Source organism: the organism of the source record quoted next, unplaced genomic scaffold, assembly GCF_019419815.1.
Source record: "Pyrus x bretschneideri cultivar Hongxiangsu unplaced genomic scaffold, Pyrus_bretschneideri_v1 Contig25, whole genome shotgun sequence".
NCBI classification, from domain to species: Eukaryota; Viridiplantae; Streptophyta; class Magnoliopsida; order Rosales; family Rosaceae; genus Pyrus; species Pyrus x bretschneideri.
The window spans coordinates 3705001-3724805 of record NW_025999557.1 but is presented as its reverse complement, the minus strand read 5'-3'; the positions used below and the strand labels follow the sequence as shown (position 1 = coordinate 3724805).

At 36.9% G+C, this 19805-nt stretch overlaps 2 protein-coding genes, 1 long non-coding RNA gene and 1 pseudogene across 7 annotated transcripts in view; 3 read left to right on the top strand and 1 right to left on the bottom strand.

The window, feature by feature from the left end:
• Positions 1–2121: 2121 nt before the first annotated feature.
• Positions 2122–3036, bottom strand: LOC103957193 (protein PELPK1-like). Its single transcript, XM_009369304.3, has one exon. The coding sequence runs from the start codon at positions 2952–2954 to the stop codon at positions 2271–2273; it is 684 nt and encodes a 227-aa protein (XP_009367579.2). The 5' UTR covers positions 2955–3036; the 3' UTR covers positions 2122–2270.
• A 3172-nt stretch (positions 3037–6208) lies between these two features.
• LOC125478503 lies at positions 6209–8774 on the top strand. 5 transcript variants are annotated; one of them, XR_007259344.1, is made up of 8 exons: positions 6209–6423; positions 6550–6585; positions 6681–6755; positions 6879–6936; positions 7175–7261; positions 7836–7931; positions 8238–8358; positions 8514–8774. It is a non-coding gene; the product is annotated as an uncharacterized LOC125478503 (long non-coding RNA). The 5 variants fall into 5 exon arrangements; XR_007259341.1 differs by lacking the exon at positions 8238–8358; XR_007259345.1 differs by lacking the exon at positions 8238–8358 and having other exon boundaries at positions 6491–6585.
• Positions 8775–9158: 384 nt separating this feature from the next.
• On the top strand, positions 9159–15684 carry LOC103957192 (annotated as a pseudogene).
• A 1273-nt stretch (positions 15685–16957) lies between these two features.
• Positions 16958–19805, top strand: part of LOC125478502 — an 8036-nt gene continuing 5188 nt past the window's right edge. The window contains exons 1-7 of the mRNA XM_048586688.1: positions 16958–17498; positions 17744–17893; positions 18028–18186; positions 18279–18386; positions 18468–18584; positions 18692–18988; positions 19227–19579. Coding sequence (XP_048442645.1) covers positions 16991–17498; positions 17744–17893; positions 18028–18186; positions 18279–18386; positions 18468–18584; positions 18692–18988; positions 19227–19579 — 1692 coding nt within the window. The 5' untranslated portion in view covers positions 16958–16990. The remainder of the gene's footprint in view (positions 17499–17743; positions 17894–18027; positions 18187–18278; positions 18387–18467; positions 18585–18691; positions 18989–19226; positions 19580–19805) is intronic.

Genomic DNA, 19805 nt, shown 5'->3' with positions numbered 1-19805 from the left:
ATTATAACATTTCGAGCTCCTTTCATGATGTCTTTTAAACCTCATCGATGCTCAAGTTCAACTTCTGCACCCTAACCTCGACAAAGCTTCCTTCTAGAAAGTTTCCGACAACTGATGTACGACCACTCCTTCTCGAACCCTATCACCACCATCCGCTTCACGATCTCGTGGAGGTCGTTGATGGTTCTAGAAGGAATAGTTTTAATCAGGATGTCATAGTCGTTGAGATATGGTGCTCCTCACCGTTGCCAATGACATCTTCTTCTTGATTGACCTAGGCAAAATTATTATAGAGAGGAATTTTGAGTTTCAAGTGGCAAATCAGAGGGTAAAGTGGAGCGAATTTTGAGTTTTAGAAAGTAAAGTGACAATTTTTTATTTACAAAGAGCAAAGTGAGATTAAAATCGAATTCCAAGGGACATAGCTAAAAGTAAGCCTATTATAATCTAGTCATTCTTTGTTATTAACTTGAGCCTTATCATATTTATGTAATTGACCTTAGAGTGTAATTTTGAACCATCATGATATATCTTAAATGACACTGAGACCTTAATTTTGGTACGGTACGATAGATACTCCCTTTCTATATATAATATTGAGTTCTCGCAAGTTGCAATATTTATTTTGTAGGTTGCAACACCCTTCTGCCAAATGTTTTACATGATCCTTGAAAAAAAAGTCTTACAAGAACATGGTGTAGGACCACATAGCGGTCGATTAAATTGGCTAAACTTAGCGAAAAGAGAACAGTAGAAAAGTTTTGGGTAATTTTATCTTTACTTGTCCCACATGAATTAGGTTTCCTTTTCTCTAGTTAATTACAATTTTCTTTTATGTTTCCTTTATTCATTAGATTTCCATGAACTACTAGAATTAGGGTTTGATGTCTATAGAAAGACTTATCTTGGAGTTAGTAATTCAAATTACTCACGTTATTATCAATTCAACTTTGGAGATTTTCTTTATTTTTTGGTGAACTCTGGAACATTGATGAACTTCAGTTTATGTTGTTGGATTTGACGCTTGTCAATCCTTCTATTATATTTTTTTCTGCTGCGTCAGAACATTAAGAAGTTTACCATGTTTTGAAAAGGACACAAAAATAGGTCTATGATGATCTTTTGTACAAATTCCCAACACTAATCGTGTTGGCTCACATTTTTTCCGAATAAAGTGGTTTAAATTTGTGTTTGGTGAGAATCGAATTTAAGACCTCTCACTTACAAATAAATAGGAATATCACTAGATAATAATACAAATTGTTGGCTCACATTTTCAATGTTGAGTTTTTCGCAAAAAAAATTGTGAGCATTAAGGAAAATGTTATAATAAATTAGAAGCGGCTTTACTATTCAGTCACATAGGTACCTTTATGGAATCTATAAGCTGAAAATAAAAAAATAATAAAATTATCGTAATTTACTACCAGTTGTTCTTGTTTTTTAAAAGATTAAAAAAGTTTCATTCAAGTCTTTCATACACTTGAAGAAGCATATAATGCAACAAAAATTACAAAAAGAAAAGTTTTATGATGGCTAAAAAAGTAAATAAAAACCGTGAACATTAGCTAACCTTTTTTTTTTTTTTTAAATTGTGACCGTTGAATTTTCACGAAATCTTTTCCATGGTCTTTAAGAAAATTGCTACGAGTAATTTGAAGTGGTCTTACCGCTTATTGAGTCACATAAGTATTTATTATTTATTATTTACGAGTCTTACCATTCCTTAGCATGCATTTCCCATTACAGAAAACCTATATGAAGGGGGATGAGTAGTTTTATAGCGCCTGCTGAAATAGTGTGTTCTATGAGGATGTCATGTTCGTCACCATTATGAAGGGTTGAATCTTGGATTCAATTCGTTTTACTTGTAAAAAATAGAAACAAAAGGACAGGCCCCTTTCAAAATAGTGAGTTCATTTTGTAGTGCTTCTGTTTTGTGATGCTTTGGAGAATATATATGTATCAATTAAGTTGTAATTAACAACAAGATTTTTGTTTTGAAATAAATATAAGGCTAAGTTTTCTGAATCTAGATTTTACCAGATGATATTGAAGAATAACAAACTCAATTAGGAATAACATTAAAATAATACTCATCAAATGATATGAGCAAGTACATGATCAGAAAGAAACTCAAGAGAACTTAATGATTACAAAGATACATAAGTAGTATAATCCATCTGTAAGGATGGATGTCATAAAACCAGCTGAGATATATAGATGAGTAGTGAGGAAAATAAATTAATCAACCCCCATATACATATGATTCAGGGAAGGGTTGTTTTGTGAGGTGGGGTGAGTGAAGGGATGGAGGGTAATGTGGGCTTTGGTAGCTCAGTTGGAAGATGGGGAAGAGTTGGTATTTCAGGCAACTTTGGCAATTCAGGCTTAGGCAATGGTGGCAGCTCAGGCTTTGGAAACGTTGGGAACTCGGGAAGTGGTGGCAATTCAGGCTTGGGAAGTTGAGGCACCGCAGGCAAGGTTGGAACATGGGGCACTTCAGCCAATTTCAGGCCCTCTGGCTTTGGTGCATTTTCGGCTTTAGAGAGTGGTGGCAACTCAGGCTTCGGAAACTTTGGCAATTCGGGTTTAGGCAATGGCGGCAACTCAGGCTTTGGAAGCTCATGCGGCAGCTCAGGCTTTGAAAACTTTGGCAATTCAGGTTTCGGCAACTGTGGCAGCTCAGGCTTTGGAAGCTCATGTGGCAACTCAGGCTTTGGAAACTTTGGCAATTCGGGTTTAGGCAACGGCGGCAGCTCAGGCTTTGGCAACGTTGGGAAATTGGTAAGTGGTGGCAGCTCAGGCTTCGGAAGCTCGGGCACATGAGGCAAGGAAGTCTCCAGAAGGCAGCGAGCCCCCGCAACTATTGTTTTGGAGCTCATAAATGAGAAGGTAAAGACCAGAACTAGTGGTAATACGAAGGCCGGGCGGAAGCCATGATCGACCACCATATTTGGAGCTAGCTAAATTAATGGTAACGAATGTATAGGACGAATGAAGTTTGCAGTTGTTGCATGCAAAGGTAAAAGCTGTGTTTTTTCATGAAAATTTAAACCATTATTTATAGAGAAATATAAAGGTTAGGTCAAACGGTATTGGTGTTGTTAGCTCAACTTCTGAACAGCATATCTATACTTCATTTCATTCCCTTCCACAGGTTTGTTGACAACCTTACACGATTGTTTCCCATATGAGCTTTATATATATATATATGCAAAATACTGAGTTTAAATCTATAATTCTTGCCAAGATGAGCTACCAGATGGACGATTAATAATAATAGTTCCCTGTTTTACAAGGAACTGTTGAGAGTTTAATGGAACTTTTGTAAAAGAACCAAAAACAGTACTATGTTTTCCCATAACTCATTCATTGGGAAAGTTAGCTTAAACAATACAACAAAATCTTGACTTCAGATTTAAATTTGAGAAATACGGACAAATAAAACCGTGACTTAATTACATGTATACGGCTCATTGTTTGTTCATTAAATTAACATGCACAATCTTCATTGATGAATTTTTTTCCGCCAATATCTTCGATGATCCTCCATCAGTGAAAGCTACGGTGCATTTAGTACTTGCAAAGTAGATGCTGTAAACAGTGTCATACTTCTCACCTTTCCTCTCTCTGAGTAGAAATATATTGTATAAAAAGATAAAAAAAGATATTTTGATTTAGGCTCAATCAACATAGCTACTTTTTGGTTTAACCCACCATTTATGTTGTTTCGATTTTAACCATAATTTTGCATTTATTCCTGATTTATATGACTATTTTGCCGTTGATGGTAAACATAGAATTATGGGTGAATGGTCGATATAATCCCTGAGCTATCACCTTAGTGAAAATTAGATTCTTGAATTATTTTTTGGGTAAAATAAGTCCCTATTCATTAAAAATTACTAATTTCATCCCTACTAATATATTCTAAGCCATTTAATTTATCTAATTTTTCGTCATCTTAAGGCACTTGCTACAATTTAGAGTGTAATATCGTCATTTTCTCGCCTCTAAGCCCTTACCATTTCATATAGGTTGCGAATCTAATGTCTAATTTACCCTACAAAGTAAACTTCATACACTATATCTTTATGGAAAATTACCAAGCTACTCTCCAATGTGTATCATATTCAAGTAACATGACTTAAATTGACGGAAAATTGAATATAGTAGCTTAAAATCTAATATTAGGGATGTAATTGGTAAATTTTTATAATTCAAAAACTGATTTTTCTGAAAAAATAGTTTAGAGACCTAATTTTCACTCAGGTAATAATTCAAGAACTAAATTGACAATTCACCCTAGAATTATTATTATGTTTTTGACAAAACCCTCCTACGGTACCTATACATTTGGTATCAAAAATTCCACAAACAGTACCTATACAATCGGTATCAAAACCCAAAACCCACCCCGACAACTATACATTCAGCATCAAAACCCACCTCGGCACCTATACATTTGGTATGAAAACCCACAATACTTAAAAAATGGGTATCAAACCTAGTAATACTTAAAAAATGGGTATCAGATCTAGTACCTATAAAATCGGTATCAAACTCGCTACGAGACTTTCTAAAGATACACTACATTGAATAATCAACATGTACCTTAAGGTATTCTACCTCAAGGATAGAATTAGGTTCGATTGCGATAATTCACCTCTCATACAAATTCAGGTAGAATCAATAAAAGTCAGCCTATATTGAATAAAGACATTTTTTTTTTTAGTTCTAAAAGGTCTAAAAAACTCTTGGCATTCAATTATGACTTTTTGCAATTCTACAGATTAAAATTTAGATGTATTCAAAAGTTCATTGATTTTAAAGGGTTTTAAAAAGTCATGTACTTTCATAGACTTTGAGGCTTTTTATGGTATGTTTATTGTCAATTTGTCATAGCAAATCCAACCTCTTTTCCAAAGATTTTGATGGATTTCACTATAATGATATACTTCCCCACCCACATAATGCAAGGATGATCACTATTTCTACTTTCACCATTCCATGTGGTAACCACCTCTTAACCATGACCACCTCTGCTACCCTATTGCCGACAATTGCCAACATCGTCACCACCATCATCACCACTAATGCCGCCATCGCAACCATTATATCATTTCTTCTACCATCACCTTGTCATACTCATCACCGATTCATTTTCACCACCATCAATTCATATCTTCCACCAAAAATACAAGGAGCCGAGTTGTAGTTTCAAGAATTCTTCCATGCCATCAAATTCAACCATGTCTATGATCGATCATGAACATTTTTTTATTTTATTTTATTTTTTTTTGCTAGGGCTAAGATGTAGCCTAGTTATGACCGACTAAGGATAGACATGGTTGAATAATGGCATAGAAGAATTATTGAAACTCCTACTCGGCTCCAAAGCAATGCAACGTTCGACTCCTTGTTGTATTTTTGGTGGAAAATATGAATTGGTGGTGGTGAGAAAGAATTCCCATACCCTCTCTCTATATATGTCACAAACCTTTAGAATTAGGGTAGGAACTAGCAAATCCAAATTGGATTTGGATTCGAGTCTTTGTTGGCAAGCAAAATCAAAGCATTTTTCCTTTTCCTCTTTGAACACGGCACCACTCCTAATCCTATTTGGATTTTGTTCCTTGATCAGCCAAATTTACTTGCATAGGTTCAACGGCACATGATAGCAACCCAACTCGTAATTCTTCAGGTATTCTCGTATTTTTACTTAAATCTACATATTGTTCTCAATCCATATTTTCTATAAAATTCTCACAAAACACATTACATCCAACAATCTAGCAACAAAACATGACTAAATAATAGGTAAAAGAGGTACGAGTATGCATATAATATCAACCTAACAAGTGCATTTAAAAATTTAAACTTAATTTAGTGCATCCTTTGTACAATTTAAAAGTAGAAAGGAAAATGAAAAAGAAAATATCAGCACCGGCCGGGTACCTGGCATAGGGGACAAAAATTCTGAAATTAGCCCTCAGCCACTCACACAAGGTGACAGGAGTACTGGTAATGTAATTTTAGGGTTAGCCCCACTTGATTTGGACCTCACAAATTTTATATATACTAAACGCCTAACTTTCATGTTAATTCCCTTTGTGTCCTTTTTACTGTTCCTTCGCCAGTGTTATTCCTGTTTTGCCCTTCAGTTGTTCTGTAAGTTTAACTTTTTGTGTATATTATACAGTAAAATTCCGTTTTTGTCCCTGCTACGATAGAAATCTCTCGATTTCTTCGTGTTGTGTGCTTCCAGCATCTTCCACTTTTCACTTTCCTCTTCTTTCCTTCTCTTTCCGTTTCTCTCATCCTAGAACGGAAGAACGATGGAAAATCAGGGTTCTTCCATTTGCTTCCACAGATTTCTCGATCTCTCTCGAGCTCCGGATCCCTAGCCTCCGTATGAAGGTTCGTTTTTCTCTCTCTCTCTTTCACTTTTTTTTTTTTCAATTCGTGATCGAATTTTCTTTCCAAGAATGTTACATCTGTTGCCTTCGGGAAGAAAGTTTAAACCTAAAAAGGCTTGGTTTTCAGGAAATCGTCAATCCTGCAGAATCCTTGGGTTTCCTGGTGAGTTATTCGGCATATTTGTTTTGGATTTGGTTTTTGAATTCTCTATTCTTTGTTTAAATTTTTGTGATTTTAAAACCTCTCGGTGGCTGCAGATTTCATCGGCTATTTCATCAGTTTTTGGATTCGATCAGGATCGGTTTTTTACCCACGAAATCTAGAGTCTTTTGGTAAGTTTCGTGACTTTCTCCGTGTTGCTGTTTCAAATTTTGTTTTTGTGGTTTTCGATGTTCACATGGATTTTTTGTTTGAATTTTGTATTTGTGATTTTGCGTGTTGTTTTGAATTTACAGATGGCTTTTTCTAGGTTCGGTGAATTTACAGGGGAGAGGGAGAGAGAGGCCTGTTGAGGTAAACTCTTTTGCTAAAAGCTTCTAATTCATCCTTTATTTCTTTTTTCATCTGGGCAAAATTTTTGATGGATTTATGTTTTTTTTTTTTTCCGTTGAATTCGAACTCCAATCTGAATTATGGATTCAGAAAAAACAAATTGATGAATTTTTTATTTGCGTGCATGTCGGTCGTGTAACCGCATGATTTGATAATCCGACCGCGAAGCTAATTGTTTCTGTATGTTTTTGGATTGCAGACCTGGACTGTCGAATGGAGAGGATGAAAAGCAACTGCAGGAAAGCGGCAATGGAGACCCGACAGCAGCATTTTCAAGTCGATCTGGGTAATCTCATAGCCTTCGACCCTCATCACAGATTCCCCTCCATCCCCTTCTCTAAGTTATTTTTCTTTACTTATTCAATATATCTCTATTTTTTGGTAATATTTTGTATACTTCTGGGCTTTTTGAAATTATTGCTTTTGAGAAATTAATTGAAAATTTACTTTTGGAAATTGGGATTTTATTTGGATTAATCCCATCAGTAAAGTGGCAGTCATAAGTGAAATAATGAATTTATCACACTATGCTGATGGGTTTTTGTTCAGTGGGTGAAATTCTGATTTGTTTTTTTCATGGTATTTAGGGAGGAATTAGTGAAGGAATGTATAAAGAGAGGGACCGAGTTGGTTTAAGCTATTGCGAATGATCTTTTTTTGTTTTCTTTGTAGAATTTCTGTGTGTTACTCTCACTCTTATTTTCACTCTTGCTCACAATCTCACAATATAATATTTCTCTTGGTCTTACTCTTACTCCGACTGTGACTCACAATTTCATACTTGCTCATTACTTTCTTGGGGGTATTAAGTTACTATCAATTTTTGTCAATGTTTATTCATATTAATTGTTCCGTGGCAGAACTGGAGAGTGTGTTCTTTCCAATCTTAAGCCAGGAAACATGTGGAGTATTAAGTCAGAATGGTTCTTGCTGCTTCAGACAGTGGCCACACCACAGTAAGCAGCCCATAGACCTTTAATAGTATTTGCATGATTATTCACTTTTTGAGTGACACCAAACAAAGGAGTCTACTAATTTTAACTTTTGGTCTCTGACATGGTTTGAATTAAAGACGATTTTTTTTCACAACATAATGTTACACTTGCTGCTGCTGTAGAAGAGTTAATTTCTGGTAGACAGATGATTATAATGTTGTTCCTATTATGCATAAGGTCGTGGTTATAATATTGTGAGATTTTGTTTCTGCATAAATCCAGTAGTGGTTTTGATAATCAAAAAGTAATCTCTCAACTTATCATCAGGTGCTTAAAGATTTGAATTTTTTAAAGTGGTTCCACAAAACCTGCACAGTGGTTCCACAAAAATCTGCAAAGTGGACGTTATGTTGCTTGCAGCAGTAGATTGTTCTTTTCTATTTAAGTTGTAAGCTTTGTTTTCTATTTGGTAACTGTTGTTTATTATTGGTTGTTTCAAACTATTTATTACATGTGTATTAACATTTTCTTTCATTTGTAGCTTCTTTGTTTTTTTTTCTTCTTCTTTTTTTTCTCTGATGATCAAAACTATTTTTTCTGCAGTGACTGCTTCAACCAAAAAACTTTTGCTCATGTGTTAAAGGATGTTGGCATCTGTTATCCAAAACAAACAAGTATGGAATCACATTTTTTTGTGCAAATAGTTGATCCAAACATGAATTATCAAGGTGGAATACTAGGTTAATCATTTTTGTATACTAATAAGGCATTTGATAATGTCTTTTCTGTAAGTTATATAAATTTTGACAGCTTTGTAAATATATTTATTCCATTTTCTGTTTAGTATTTATAACACTTTGCATATTTACATGTTAAAACATACTCTTATAGTTATATTTTCGCTCCCGCAACAACGTGCGGGCAAAATTTACTAGTTATTACTATGATACAAAAGCCTAGTAGTCCCCATTCTTGTTTATTACGACCTCTCCGAGTAGACCTACGACATAACAACAGCTTTGCATTTTCCATGTGTTACTCAAGGCATTTCCTTTTCAATTGCCTTGTTCTCATTAGGAAAGGTGTGACAAAATCGCCTCCCCTCCTTATTTCATCACATGTAATTTGTTTGTCAAGTTTTTCAGCCAAGTTCAAACTGATCTTCCCATTTTTGCTGCCAGCAGTTGGTTCACTATAAGAAAGAGCTAGTAGGCTCACATTACGTAGTACTCACAGACAATGAGCCCCATGGCACTTGTGGAAAAATTTAAGTCAGCTGCACGGACTGCATCTGTTTTTTATCAAGGAAATTGCACCTTCAAATGCATCACAGAGGAGACGCCACTGTCTTCCTGCTTTGATTCTTCAGCACCTCCAAGGCCCTTGTTCATCGTTACACCAACGGTTGCCGGCACCTACCCTGTAATCTTGCTTCATCACGGCTTCTACCTCAGCAACTATTTCTACAAAGAGTTACTCCAGCACAAAGCTTCTCATGGATTCGTAGCTGTAGCACCTCAGGTACTATTGTCTTACAATATTCTATATTAAGGCCATATAGTGTAATTTTTTTTCCTACTTTAACAATTATTGTCCTTGATATTTGAGCTCTAATCTACTACAACAAAAGGATCATGAGTGTTTGAAAATGCTTTTATGCCTATAAGAACTTTTCACTAGTACAAAAACATGTTTGCGCGACGCAGCTAAATGCGTCGCGCAAAGTATGTTTTGCGTGACGTTAAACACAAAACGTCGTGCAAATGGCCTTTGCGCGACTGCACTTTGCGCGACGTTTTGTGCGTCCCGCACGATTTTGGCGCTGAAGCAAGTAATTTGTACCCTTTTTTCTGTTGACTTTGCGTGACGCAGGGCTACGTGAGTCGCGCAAAACAGCTTTGCGCGACGCACGTGCACTTAGGTCGCACAAAACATCTTTGCGTGACGTATGTGGCGTCGCGCAAAACAGCTTTGCGCGATGTAAGTGCACATACGTCACGCAAAGTCAGCGACTTTTTTTTTCTTTACTTAATCAGTTTGGGTGGTAGAAACTGCAAACTAGTTGCAGCAGCTACCTCCCTTGGATCTTGACAATGTTTTCGCCATGCTTTCATGCAACCTCATTCAATATTCCTTCAACACCTTATTTACACTTTAAAACCTACATCTATGGATGGTTTATCTCGTTCGCACCTTTAAGAATAATATTTTGCAACGTTTACTTATTTGAAACAAGAGAAATTTAGAATCTGGGAATGAAAATGAAAAGAACAAATGAATATGCAAACAACGAGCCTTCGAATTGGTTAAAATTCCTGATCCACGTGTTAGTAACTAACAAGCTAAATTTTTTCAATTCCATGTGTTAGTAAACAAATAGATTGGCAAGTCGAGAATTGTATTTTTGAACTTTAATCTTTTAAGACGATTAAAATTTAATAAAAATCTAGTGTCAGATTGTATATTGATTTTAGTCTCTTAATGTGTACTGAATTCAAACTCATATTATATTTTTGTTTTATAGATATCTTATTTAATGTCATTGCATTAAATTTTAAATTTATTATTATACACATTAAGAGACTTTAAATTGACGATCGAATTAGTTCATTGTATTCATATAGGGTCAAGGAGTTAAAACTACCGTTAAATCGTTAAGTTCTTTGAAAACCATAAACATTGACGAAGCACTCGTTCGCACCTTTAAGAATAATATTTTGCAACGTTTACTTATTTGAAAAAAAAAATAATAATAAATAAAGCAGATGTAGCCTTCACAAAGGTTGTTTACGTGAAGCCCCACTACGTGGCAAAACTATCGAAGCAGGAGGCATCGGAGCGAGAGGCATCGGAGATGGATCATTCGAGGCCTCAATACTTGGTGGAACGCTAGATGACCCAGGAAAAAGGTGCCTCTGGAGATAAGCCGCAAGCCGTTGACGGTCACTTTGAATCCGACCTTCAGATTCTTGTAGCTCATCAAGCTTCCTCTTCATGCCCGTCGAATAATTGTTTGCAAGCACGTGCAAACTTCTATTCTCGTGCTTAAGCTGTTTGATCTCTTGCTTGAGACTTTCCACCTCTGCCATCAACGATTCAACCTGACGGGAGCGAGCAAGTAGGCGTTGGCCCATGTTGGACACAGAGCCTGCACACTGAACATTGAGAGCGAGGGACTCTTGAACGGCCAACTCATCGGACCGTCCTGAAAGCAGCCTACTATCTTTAGGAGTGAGGAGGTTCCTAGCTACTATCGTAGCTGTTGTTGCATCCGTCATCATGGAGTCTTCACCTGTAAGAGGGCCATTAGAAGATAAAAAAGAAGGGCGCCATACATTACCTTGACGGGGCGCAATCGGATCACTGTTGAGACTCAAATCTAAGCAAAGGTTAGATGGGTTAGCCATTTTTCAAAGGTGTTCAAAGAGAAGGGTTGGATGGAGTAAAATCTAAAAGGGCCGGAGACGATTTTCAAGAATGGGCAATCTTCAAAGTGTGCATGTTGGAGGTGATCGATACCTCTATAAAAAGCCAAGGCGACAAGACCACCGATTCAAAAAGCCGGAATTTCAAGCGTAAAGTTCGACGACGCTCTCTCGGCTTTCCAGAAAACGCGTTCAACTTTGTCAAAAGATCTCTGACAAAGTTGAAAACACGTGGAGGTCATCATCGCAACTACACACTTTTGCCGACAAGCGTAAAGTTCGGCGACGCTTTCTCTGCTTTTCAGAAAACGCGTGCAACTTTGTCAAAAGATATCTGACAGAGCTGCATCCGCACTACTACGTGTCGTTCAGAAATCCAAGAGGCGTTTGTTCAGAAATCGAAGAGGCGTTTGTTCAAAAAGCAAAGAGGCGCTAGCTCAGAAATCAAAGAGGCGTTCGTTCAGTACCACCACTTGCTATTGGGAAATCCCTATATATGTCGACCTTCATCTTTTATGGCAAGGCAGACCTGAAGAAAATGCCCAACTCTTCCTCACCTCTGAGGGCGCATTCCCAACAAAGCCTCTCGAAATACTCAATTTTTTCTTCTTCCCCAAAGAAGATACCAGATGCCTGGAGTACAGATGACCCAGGAGGAAACGGTAGATCGAAGCATGTGGAGACAAGCACAACAAATACATGTGCTGATTCATTCACCGCTTCTTCAAAAGCAAAGGTATCTCATATCATCAAGGTCAAAAGCAAAAGTATCTCATATCATGCTCTTTCCCTGTCTTTTTCTTTGTCCTTGTTCTTACTCGCATGGCAAAGTGAAAGAAGCAATCAGCCGGCACTTGGAGTCAGTCTTCCGATCTGGAACCGACTGCCTGGAATCTATTCCCTGGTTGCTTACCTAGCGTTGCTCTCGAGTAGTCATCTTCAACGGTTGATACACTTCCAGAGAAGGGACCACTTCTGCAAAGGGGAGCAAGTAAGGCAAGTGAAAATGATACATTGAAGCATGTGGAGACAAGCAACAACTGCATATGCTGAGTTATCCTCTAACCCTCTTCAATACGAATTGGAGAGATTGAACAAAGAAACAGATAAAAGGAGTAAGCTCAGACCTTCGGGGGAGAACAAAAGAATCCTCCAGCCCAGTTCAAGATTAAGCCTGTGGAAAATCAACGATGGGAGGAAACCAGTTCAAGATTAAGCCTGTGGAATCACCAAGATCAAAGTTTTGTCGCGTTACTTGATCTCTAAATGTTTTTTTTTCCTATTTTTGGCGTATGCGATCTCGAAGCATATACAAACAAGTTTGACGGTTGGATCGTTGAAACTAGTTTCGTACAATGTGTTTCCCATCAAGTGCAATGGTATATGTATTTACTAAGTAGATTTTAATTTATTTATTTTGTGCTTATAACACTTAAGAAATTGAATGATATATATGTAAAAAAAATTATTATGGGTTTTTTTTAGAATAATATATTATTGTGGGGTTTATGTGAAATAAAAATTGAACTTGAAAGGAGTAAAGTCACATTTTTGGTAATTTTTTTAATACTTAAAAAAAAAAATAAAAAAACCTTGCGCGACGCTTTAATCGTCGCGCAAAACCACTTTGCGTGACGTCGAATTGTATACCTACGTCACGCGAATTGATAATTTTGGCGAAAAATAGGCGCTTTTTTTCAATTTTTCCAAGTTTTGCAACCATATATCCTATCCTATTTTCCTCTCGGTTTTTCTTTCCGTAGAGCTCTTTTCCTCAAATTGCAGACCTCTTTTCCTCTTCCTCTTGCTTAAATTGCAGACTTTCCTCTCGCTCAAATTGCAAATCAAATTGCAGGAAAAGACTTTGTGCTCAAGGTATATAATAAGGTATGTAGCCTCATTATTACACCTTATCTTATCTCCTGTTGATACGAATTTTGTTGGTTTTTCGATTTTATCAGGGTCCCTTTTTTTAACGTCTGGCGTTCGTTGGTGAGTTTTTCTACTTTTTTAGTACTTTTTTGCAGATATAGCCTACAAATGTTGTCCCGAAGGTTGGACATAATCATTACTTCCTATTACAATTATTAAAGTTAATTCAATTAACTAAAGTTGATTTGAATGTGATGATGATGGAGATATTTGCATAGGTGATAGAATCTTGCTGACAACTTTCGATATTCAGATGGAATTTGTGTATGAATTTTGTTTATCTAATTTAGGGTGTTCTGTTTATATCGTTAGATTCGTCGCCTGAGTGTATGATTTGCTTCTGTTTTTTGTTTCAGGAGATGTTGCTCTACATTTATTCGGGCTTTTGTGTGCAGCTTTCAAACCTAGAAGACTACTTGTTGTAGTTTTTTCTTTTTTTGTTTAGACATCTTGTATGCACATTTTCATATGGTTTATAATTAAACTTTTTCTTGGTTTATTGTTTATTGTTTAGAATAATTACAATATTTATTAAAAATTAAATCCAAAATATTAATAAATCCAAAATATTTTTGTCAAAAAAATTAAAAAAAAATTAAAACATAAAAAGTTTGCGCGACGAAAAAGTTCCATAGGTCACGCAAAGTGGGTTTGCGTGACGTAGGTATGTGTCACGCAAAGTGTCTTTGAGTGACGCCAACCCACTTTGCGTGACGCATCCTACGTCACGCCAACCCACTTTGCGTGACGCATCCTATGTCACGCCAACCCACTTTGCGTGACGCACACCCACTTTGCGTGACGCATGTTATTACGTCACGCAAAGACATTTTGCGTGACGCATGTAACTTCTTCGTCGCGCAAAACCTTCTTTCACAGGCGTGGCACGACGCTTGTCGCGCAACGAAGGTTCGTCACGCAAATTTTTGCGCGACGTTTTTTTGACTTTGCGCGACGAAGGACCTACGTCACCCAAAGTATTTTTTGTACTAGTTTGTTTCCTAGTGTGCTTTAATTACCTATACCCTAAACCTTAAACCCTAAACCCTGAAAGGATAATATGCGAGGTAGACAAAATTTGTTCACCACATTTTGTAAGCTAAATAATATGAAAGTTGATGATTGAATATTACTTAAGTGTTGATTAACATGTTTATTTCTTATTGGTGATAAATTATTTAATTTGCAAATTAAGTTTCCCTAGTATTACCCTATCTAAAAATATTTTTCACCATTTTAAATGAACTTCCAAACAAACTTTTAGTTTTAAGGAAAATTTATTAAATGATCAAAAATTAAATCCAAATTGCTAAACAGATAAAAAAAAAAAATCAAATAATAGCGATACAGTATTGACTGCATAGCAATCATGTATTAAACACCTATCCATCAAATATCGACCATATTTAAAAAATGATCATTTCATGATTTGAAAAAATAAATTAGGATTATTTTGGCCAATTTTCATAGTTTTAATACATTGTCTGACAACAAAATTAATTTGTGAGTTGGGTTTTGTCATTTTGATTAGTTATGTGGGTATGTATGTACCTCCAAGTGGACCTGAGGAAATCGAGTTAGGGGCAAAAGTCATAAACTGGTTACCAAAAGGCCTCCAATCCCTGCTGCCAGAAAATGTTATAGCAGACTTCACCAAAGTTGCTCTATCAGGCCACAGCAGAGGTGGGAAAACAGAATTTGCAACAGCACTTGGGCATGCCAAATCTTCACTCTCCCTCAAAATATCAGTCCTCATAGGCATTGACCCTGTGGCGGGTGCTGACCAACACTGCAGAACATATCCCCATATTCTCACCTATTCCCCTCAGTCATTCAACCTCTCGATTCCGGTCGCAGTGATCGGGACCAGACTGGGACCGGAACCGAAGAATGCTTGCATGGCACAACCATGTGCCCTAGATGGCGTGAACCACAAGGAGTTCTTCTATGAATGCAAAGCCCCATGTGCACTTTTTGTTGTCAAGGACTATGGGCACATGGACATGTTGGACGACGATCCACGGGGCGTGGTTGGGGCATTGTCGGGGTGCATGTGTGAAAATGGGAAGGGACCGAGGGAGCTAATGAGGAAGGCTGTGGGTGGGATTGTTGTGGCGTTTTTGAAGGCTTATTTGAATGGTGATGATAGGGATTTGGTTGCCATTGTTGGTGATCCTTATATTTCTCCTGCAAAGCTTGATGCTGTGCAGTTCATTAGGGCATAAACTCAAGCTCAAGCTCAACGTCTTAGCAGTATGATTATGGTTTCCGGAGTTTTATCAAATTGGTGTGCTCATGCTTACGAAGCTCTTTTATTTTTTTTGTTTCGAGCTAATAATGTATTAGTATTTTGGAGGGATCTTTATACTAATAATGTTTTTGGATTATCTGTGATGTGTGTGGAGTGGAATAAGTTCTTACAATTTGACAGAAATTCAAATAAGTTGATAAGCTGCCAAAGGCTTCAAAAATTCCAATCAAAACTGGTCCCAAATGCAGTAATTAATTAGAAGGGCCAAAAGATCTAGCTAGCGACTTGGAGCTTCGGAAAAAAACAATGTCCCAAGACTCATTGCTTGTTTTGAGAAATATTTCATTGTGACGGGAACATGGGTGGTAAACCATGTGGTTTTATGTAAATGATGGAAAATTTTATTTTTTAAGTTATTAACTTTTTAACCCACATATCTCAATAGTAACACGTGATGTACCACCTCGTGTGCCAGTCACACTAAAAAATCTCTGGTTTATTTTAGAACAAACAAAATAGGAAAACCCATGTGGCAAGTCACCGTAACAACTAAACCAGCCAAGTATTTTCCGGGTTTGTCTATGACATGGTCAATTGAGTATACGCGCTTTGCTAACTACACATAAAGCCCGGGAAGGGGTAAACTAAACTACGTACCAAAGCTACCCAGAACGTTTTACTTGAAAGTAAATCTGTGGCAGCATCAAATACTTGTAGTGCAAGAAAAGTCATTCCAAATCAAGCTTAGTGGGTGATATCTTGCGTGTTCCAAATGATCATTAGTGGACTCTAAACCCCCTAAATGAGAAGGGTAGAGAATACAGAACATGCATGAAAGTCGTCAAAGCAAAGTGTAAACAAGTGTAAAGAGTACGTAATAGAGAGAATGACAAAAAGAAAAAGGATTATAAAGAGAGAACTTTTTATTTTTTTTAAGTTTTACTATTATAACGGGTAGGGAGGAGAGTTAAAAACTGTTGTAATGATTTAGGGGAGAGGGGGAGTTTCGAACTCGGCATGTATGGTAGAAACCCAATACCCTATCTACTAAGATATTGATCACATGCAATTATAGAGAATGTTTGTGTATGCATGTCAAATTAATTAAGTGTAAATGATAGTTGACATGGGCATAGCAACATTATTTAGGGTCAATGTACTCATTTTATGCACTTGAGTTCAAATTCTCATTTATGTAATTATGATTAAATTAAAGTAGAATATCATCATTTAAAAAAACAGTGTAAAGGGTGGAGATACTATTGGTCAATAATATCGTCCTTTCATAAAAACAAGTGTAAAGGGAAGAGATAATTAATACTGGTCAAAATAAAAGGGATACAGGAAAAAGAAAATGCCATATATATCCTCTACTTCTCGCCCTCATGGAATCTTATATATGAAAAGAACTAGTAAATCGAAAGAAGCCATTTCTCGTTTTCTTTTCTGTTTAATTAAGTGGCAGTTCTATCATGATGATCATGAATATGGACATGGAGGTCATGCAGACATATTTGTTCAAAATCACCCTAACAAGCCAATGGAAAGAAGTTGTTAGAACCTATAGGCTTGACCCTCGAGCACACACGGCGAAGATCACGGAGTCAGGTGACACAGCATTACATGTAGCAGTGTCCGATGGCCAAGAAGAGCACATTGAAGAGCTAGTAAAACTGGTTTCCACAAACGAGCTGCTTCAAGTTCGAAACGAGCGAGGGAATACCCCTCTCCACATTGCAGCATCGATGGGGAATGTGAGAATGTCTGAGTGCATTGCCAGACACCATCCCATGTTGGTTGGTGCTCTTAACAAAGAAAATGAGACCCCTCTCTTCTTGGCTGCTCTCTACGGTAAAAAATCTGCCTTCTTATGTCTACACTACATCTGCAGCCTTCATGATAATCAGCAACGCTACAAGTACTGCAGGAGGAAGGACGGTAATACTATCTTGCATTGTGCAATTGCTAGGGACTACTTTGGTAATTAACCTCATCACTTAATTAATTTGATTAATTTATTGCATACTTCCATGTATCAACTAACTAATATTTGTTTATCCTAAATGTATTTTGAAATTGACAAATTGTGAATCTGAATCTCCTATCCAATAAATACACAATATTTACAAGCTTACATCTTTTGTTGACAGACGGTTTGGAAAGAGAACGTTTCTCTATATTAAGAATATGATTGACAATACCAACTTTGTTGTTGTGATTGACAGATTTGGCCTTTCAGATAATCGATCTGTATGAAGATCTAGTTTTTTACGTCAATGAAGAAGGACACTCCCCTCTTCATCTTCTTGCCAGTAAGTCTTATGCATTTGCAAGTGGTAGTCGGCTTGGACCATGGGACAAAATCATTTACAATTGTAAGTGTTATATACCAAGACAAAAAGCTAGAATCACATAAGTTTTGTGCTAAAGTACTCATCAAGACGAAAAGCTAGAATCACAGAAGTTTTGTGTTAAAGTACTCATTCTTCTCAATTTATCTGTATGGCAGCTGTATATGTTGGTAAGCTCAAAAGGGAGGAACGACCGGATCATTTTAACGACGAGCTAACAAAGACATTGAAAGATGGAAGGGATCCCAAATATCCAGAAAACTATCAAACTTGCATCACCTTCTTTCGGTTGGTGTGGAGTATGGTTCAAGTATTTGGTATGTGAATTTATATTAGATGAACTAATTTTAATGTCAAACTTTCAATCTATAGAGTTTACTATAAGCATAATTGTATATTTTGCATGCAGTTACCAATAGGAAAGAAGATGATCAGGGGGAAAGCCGAAAAAATTCAGCAGATACAGAGAACCCAGTAGTAGTTCGACCTACGGTTGCTCTGAACAGAAGAAATCCAGGTATAAGCTCTGAGTTGTACTATATATATTACGTTCACTGATAACAAGAAAATAATTATTCTGGTTCAAAATAATAAATAGGATCGCAATCAAATATTGGAGCACAGCAACATCAATCAATTCCGAGCCATTACAGCACCTGCTTTGAGTTCGTAAAACTTTTCTCAAAGGCAACATTGCTGTTTGTTTTTGGATGGGGTATGGACCTGTTCATGTATTGAAAAGAAATTCCCAATCTCTTGGTACTTTAATCTCATGCATGCATCCATAAACATATACAAGAAACGTTTCCCTTGTTACTGCAGGGTCTAAGGGTATAAAGAGGATAAGGGAAAAGAAACAAAAGCACAAATGGTCAGTTCAAATCATGAACGAACTACTAAAACGTGCTTCCTTGTATGCGTATGAAGACAACGGTATTAATCCACAGACAGCACCATCCCACAAAAACGAAAAATATGATGAAACAAGGCCTTATGAAGTTGATCATGGCGATGAAGTTGTCACCCTCGGAGTCGGAAGCAATACTAAACAGCCTGTTGTGAATCCTCCGCGACAAGATGAAAGTAAGGCAAAGAATGATAAAAAGAAAATTGCCGAAGGTAACCGCTTTGGTGCTCTAGCTTCTATGCATGAATTATATATATATCAAGGGAAAAAAAAAACCCCAGGGTTTCAATTATGAAGACATAGTTTTGTTTTAGCTAGCGAAGATATATAATTTAAGTAGATTCAATACGACACTAGCTAGCTTAATTTGGCTAGCCACTAGCTAGCTTAATTTAGCTAGCCAATCTCTAAAGTGCAAGATAAAATGTACCTTGGGATAATTATTGGCAGAAATGAGAGAGAAGATAACCCTTCGAATGGGAAAGAGGGAAACACCCTTCTTGATTGCTGCAAGAAATGGTGTGACTGAAATGGTGGAGAAGATACTTGAACTTTTTCCCGTGGCCATCCGTGACATTAACTCGGAGAGAAAGAATGTAGTGCAGGTGGCTGTGGAGAGCAGGCAACTCCATGTGTACCGGCTCTTTCTAAGGAAAAATATCTCGATGAGAGATAACGTTTTCAGCAAAGTGGATGATAAAGGGAATAGTGTGTTACATCTCGCAGCAATGTTGGGAGACCATCAGCCTTGGCTAAATCATGGGCCTGCGTTCCAAATGCAATGGGAAATCAAATGGTATCAGGTGAGACTTTAAACTCATGCAACTACTGTTGAATAAGAAGAGTATACAAGATAACTCTAATGATCCCAAGAAGAAGAAAATAGAGCACACTCTTAAAGAAAGCTCACAAAACAAACTAATTAGCAAAGTTTTTCTTATTTAGCTCTAGGCTTTGTTTTTCCTTGGATGATATACAATGCTTGAGGACTTGGGTATTTATAGCAAACCAAATGAAAGCTACACCACA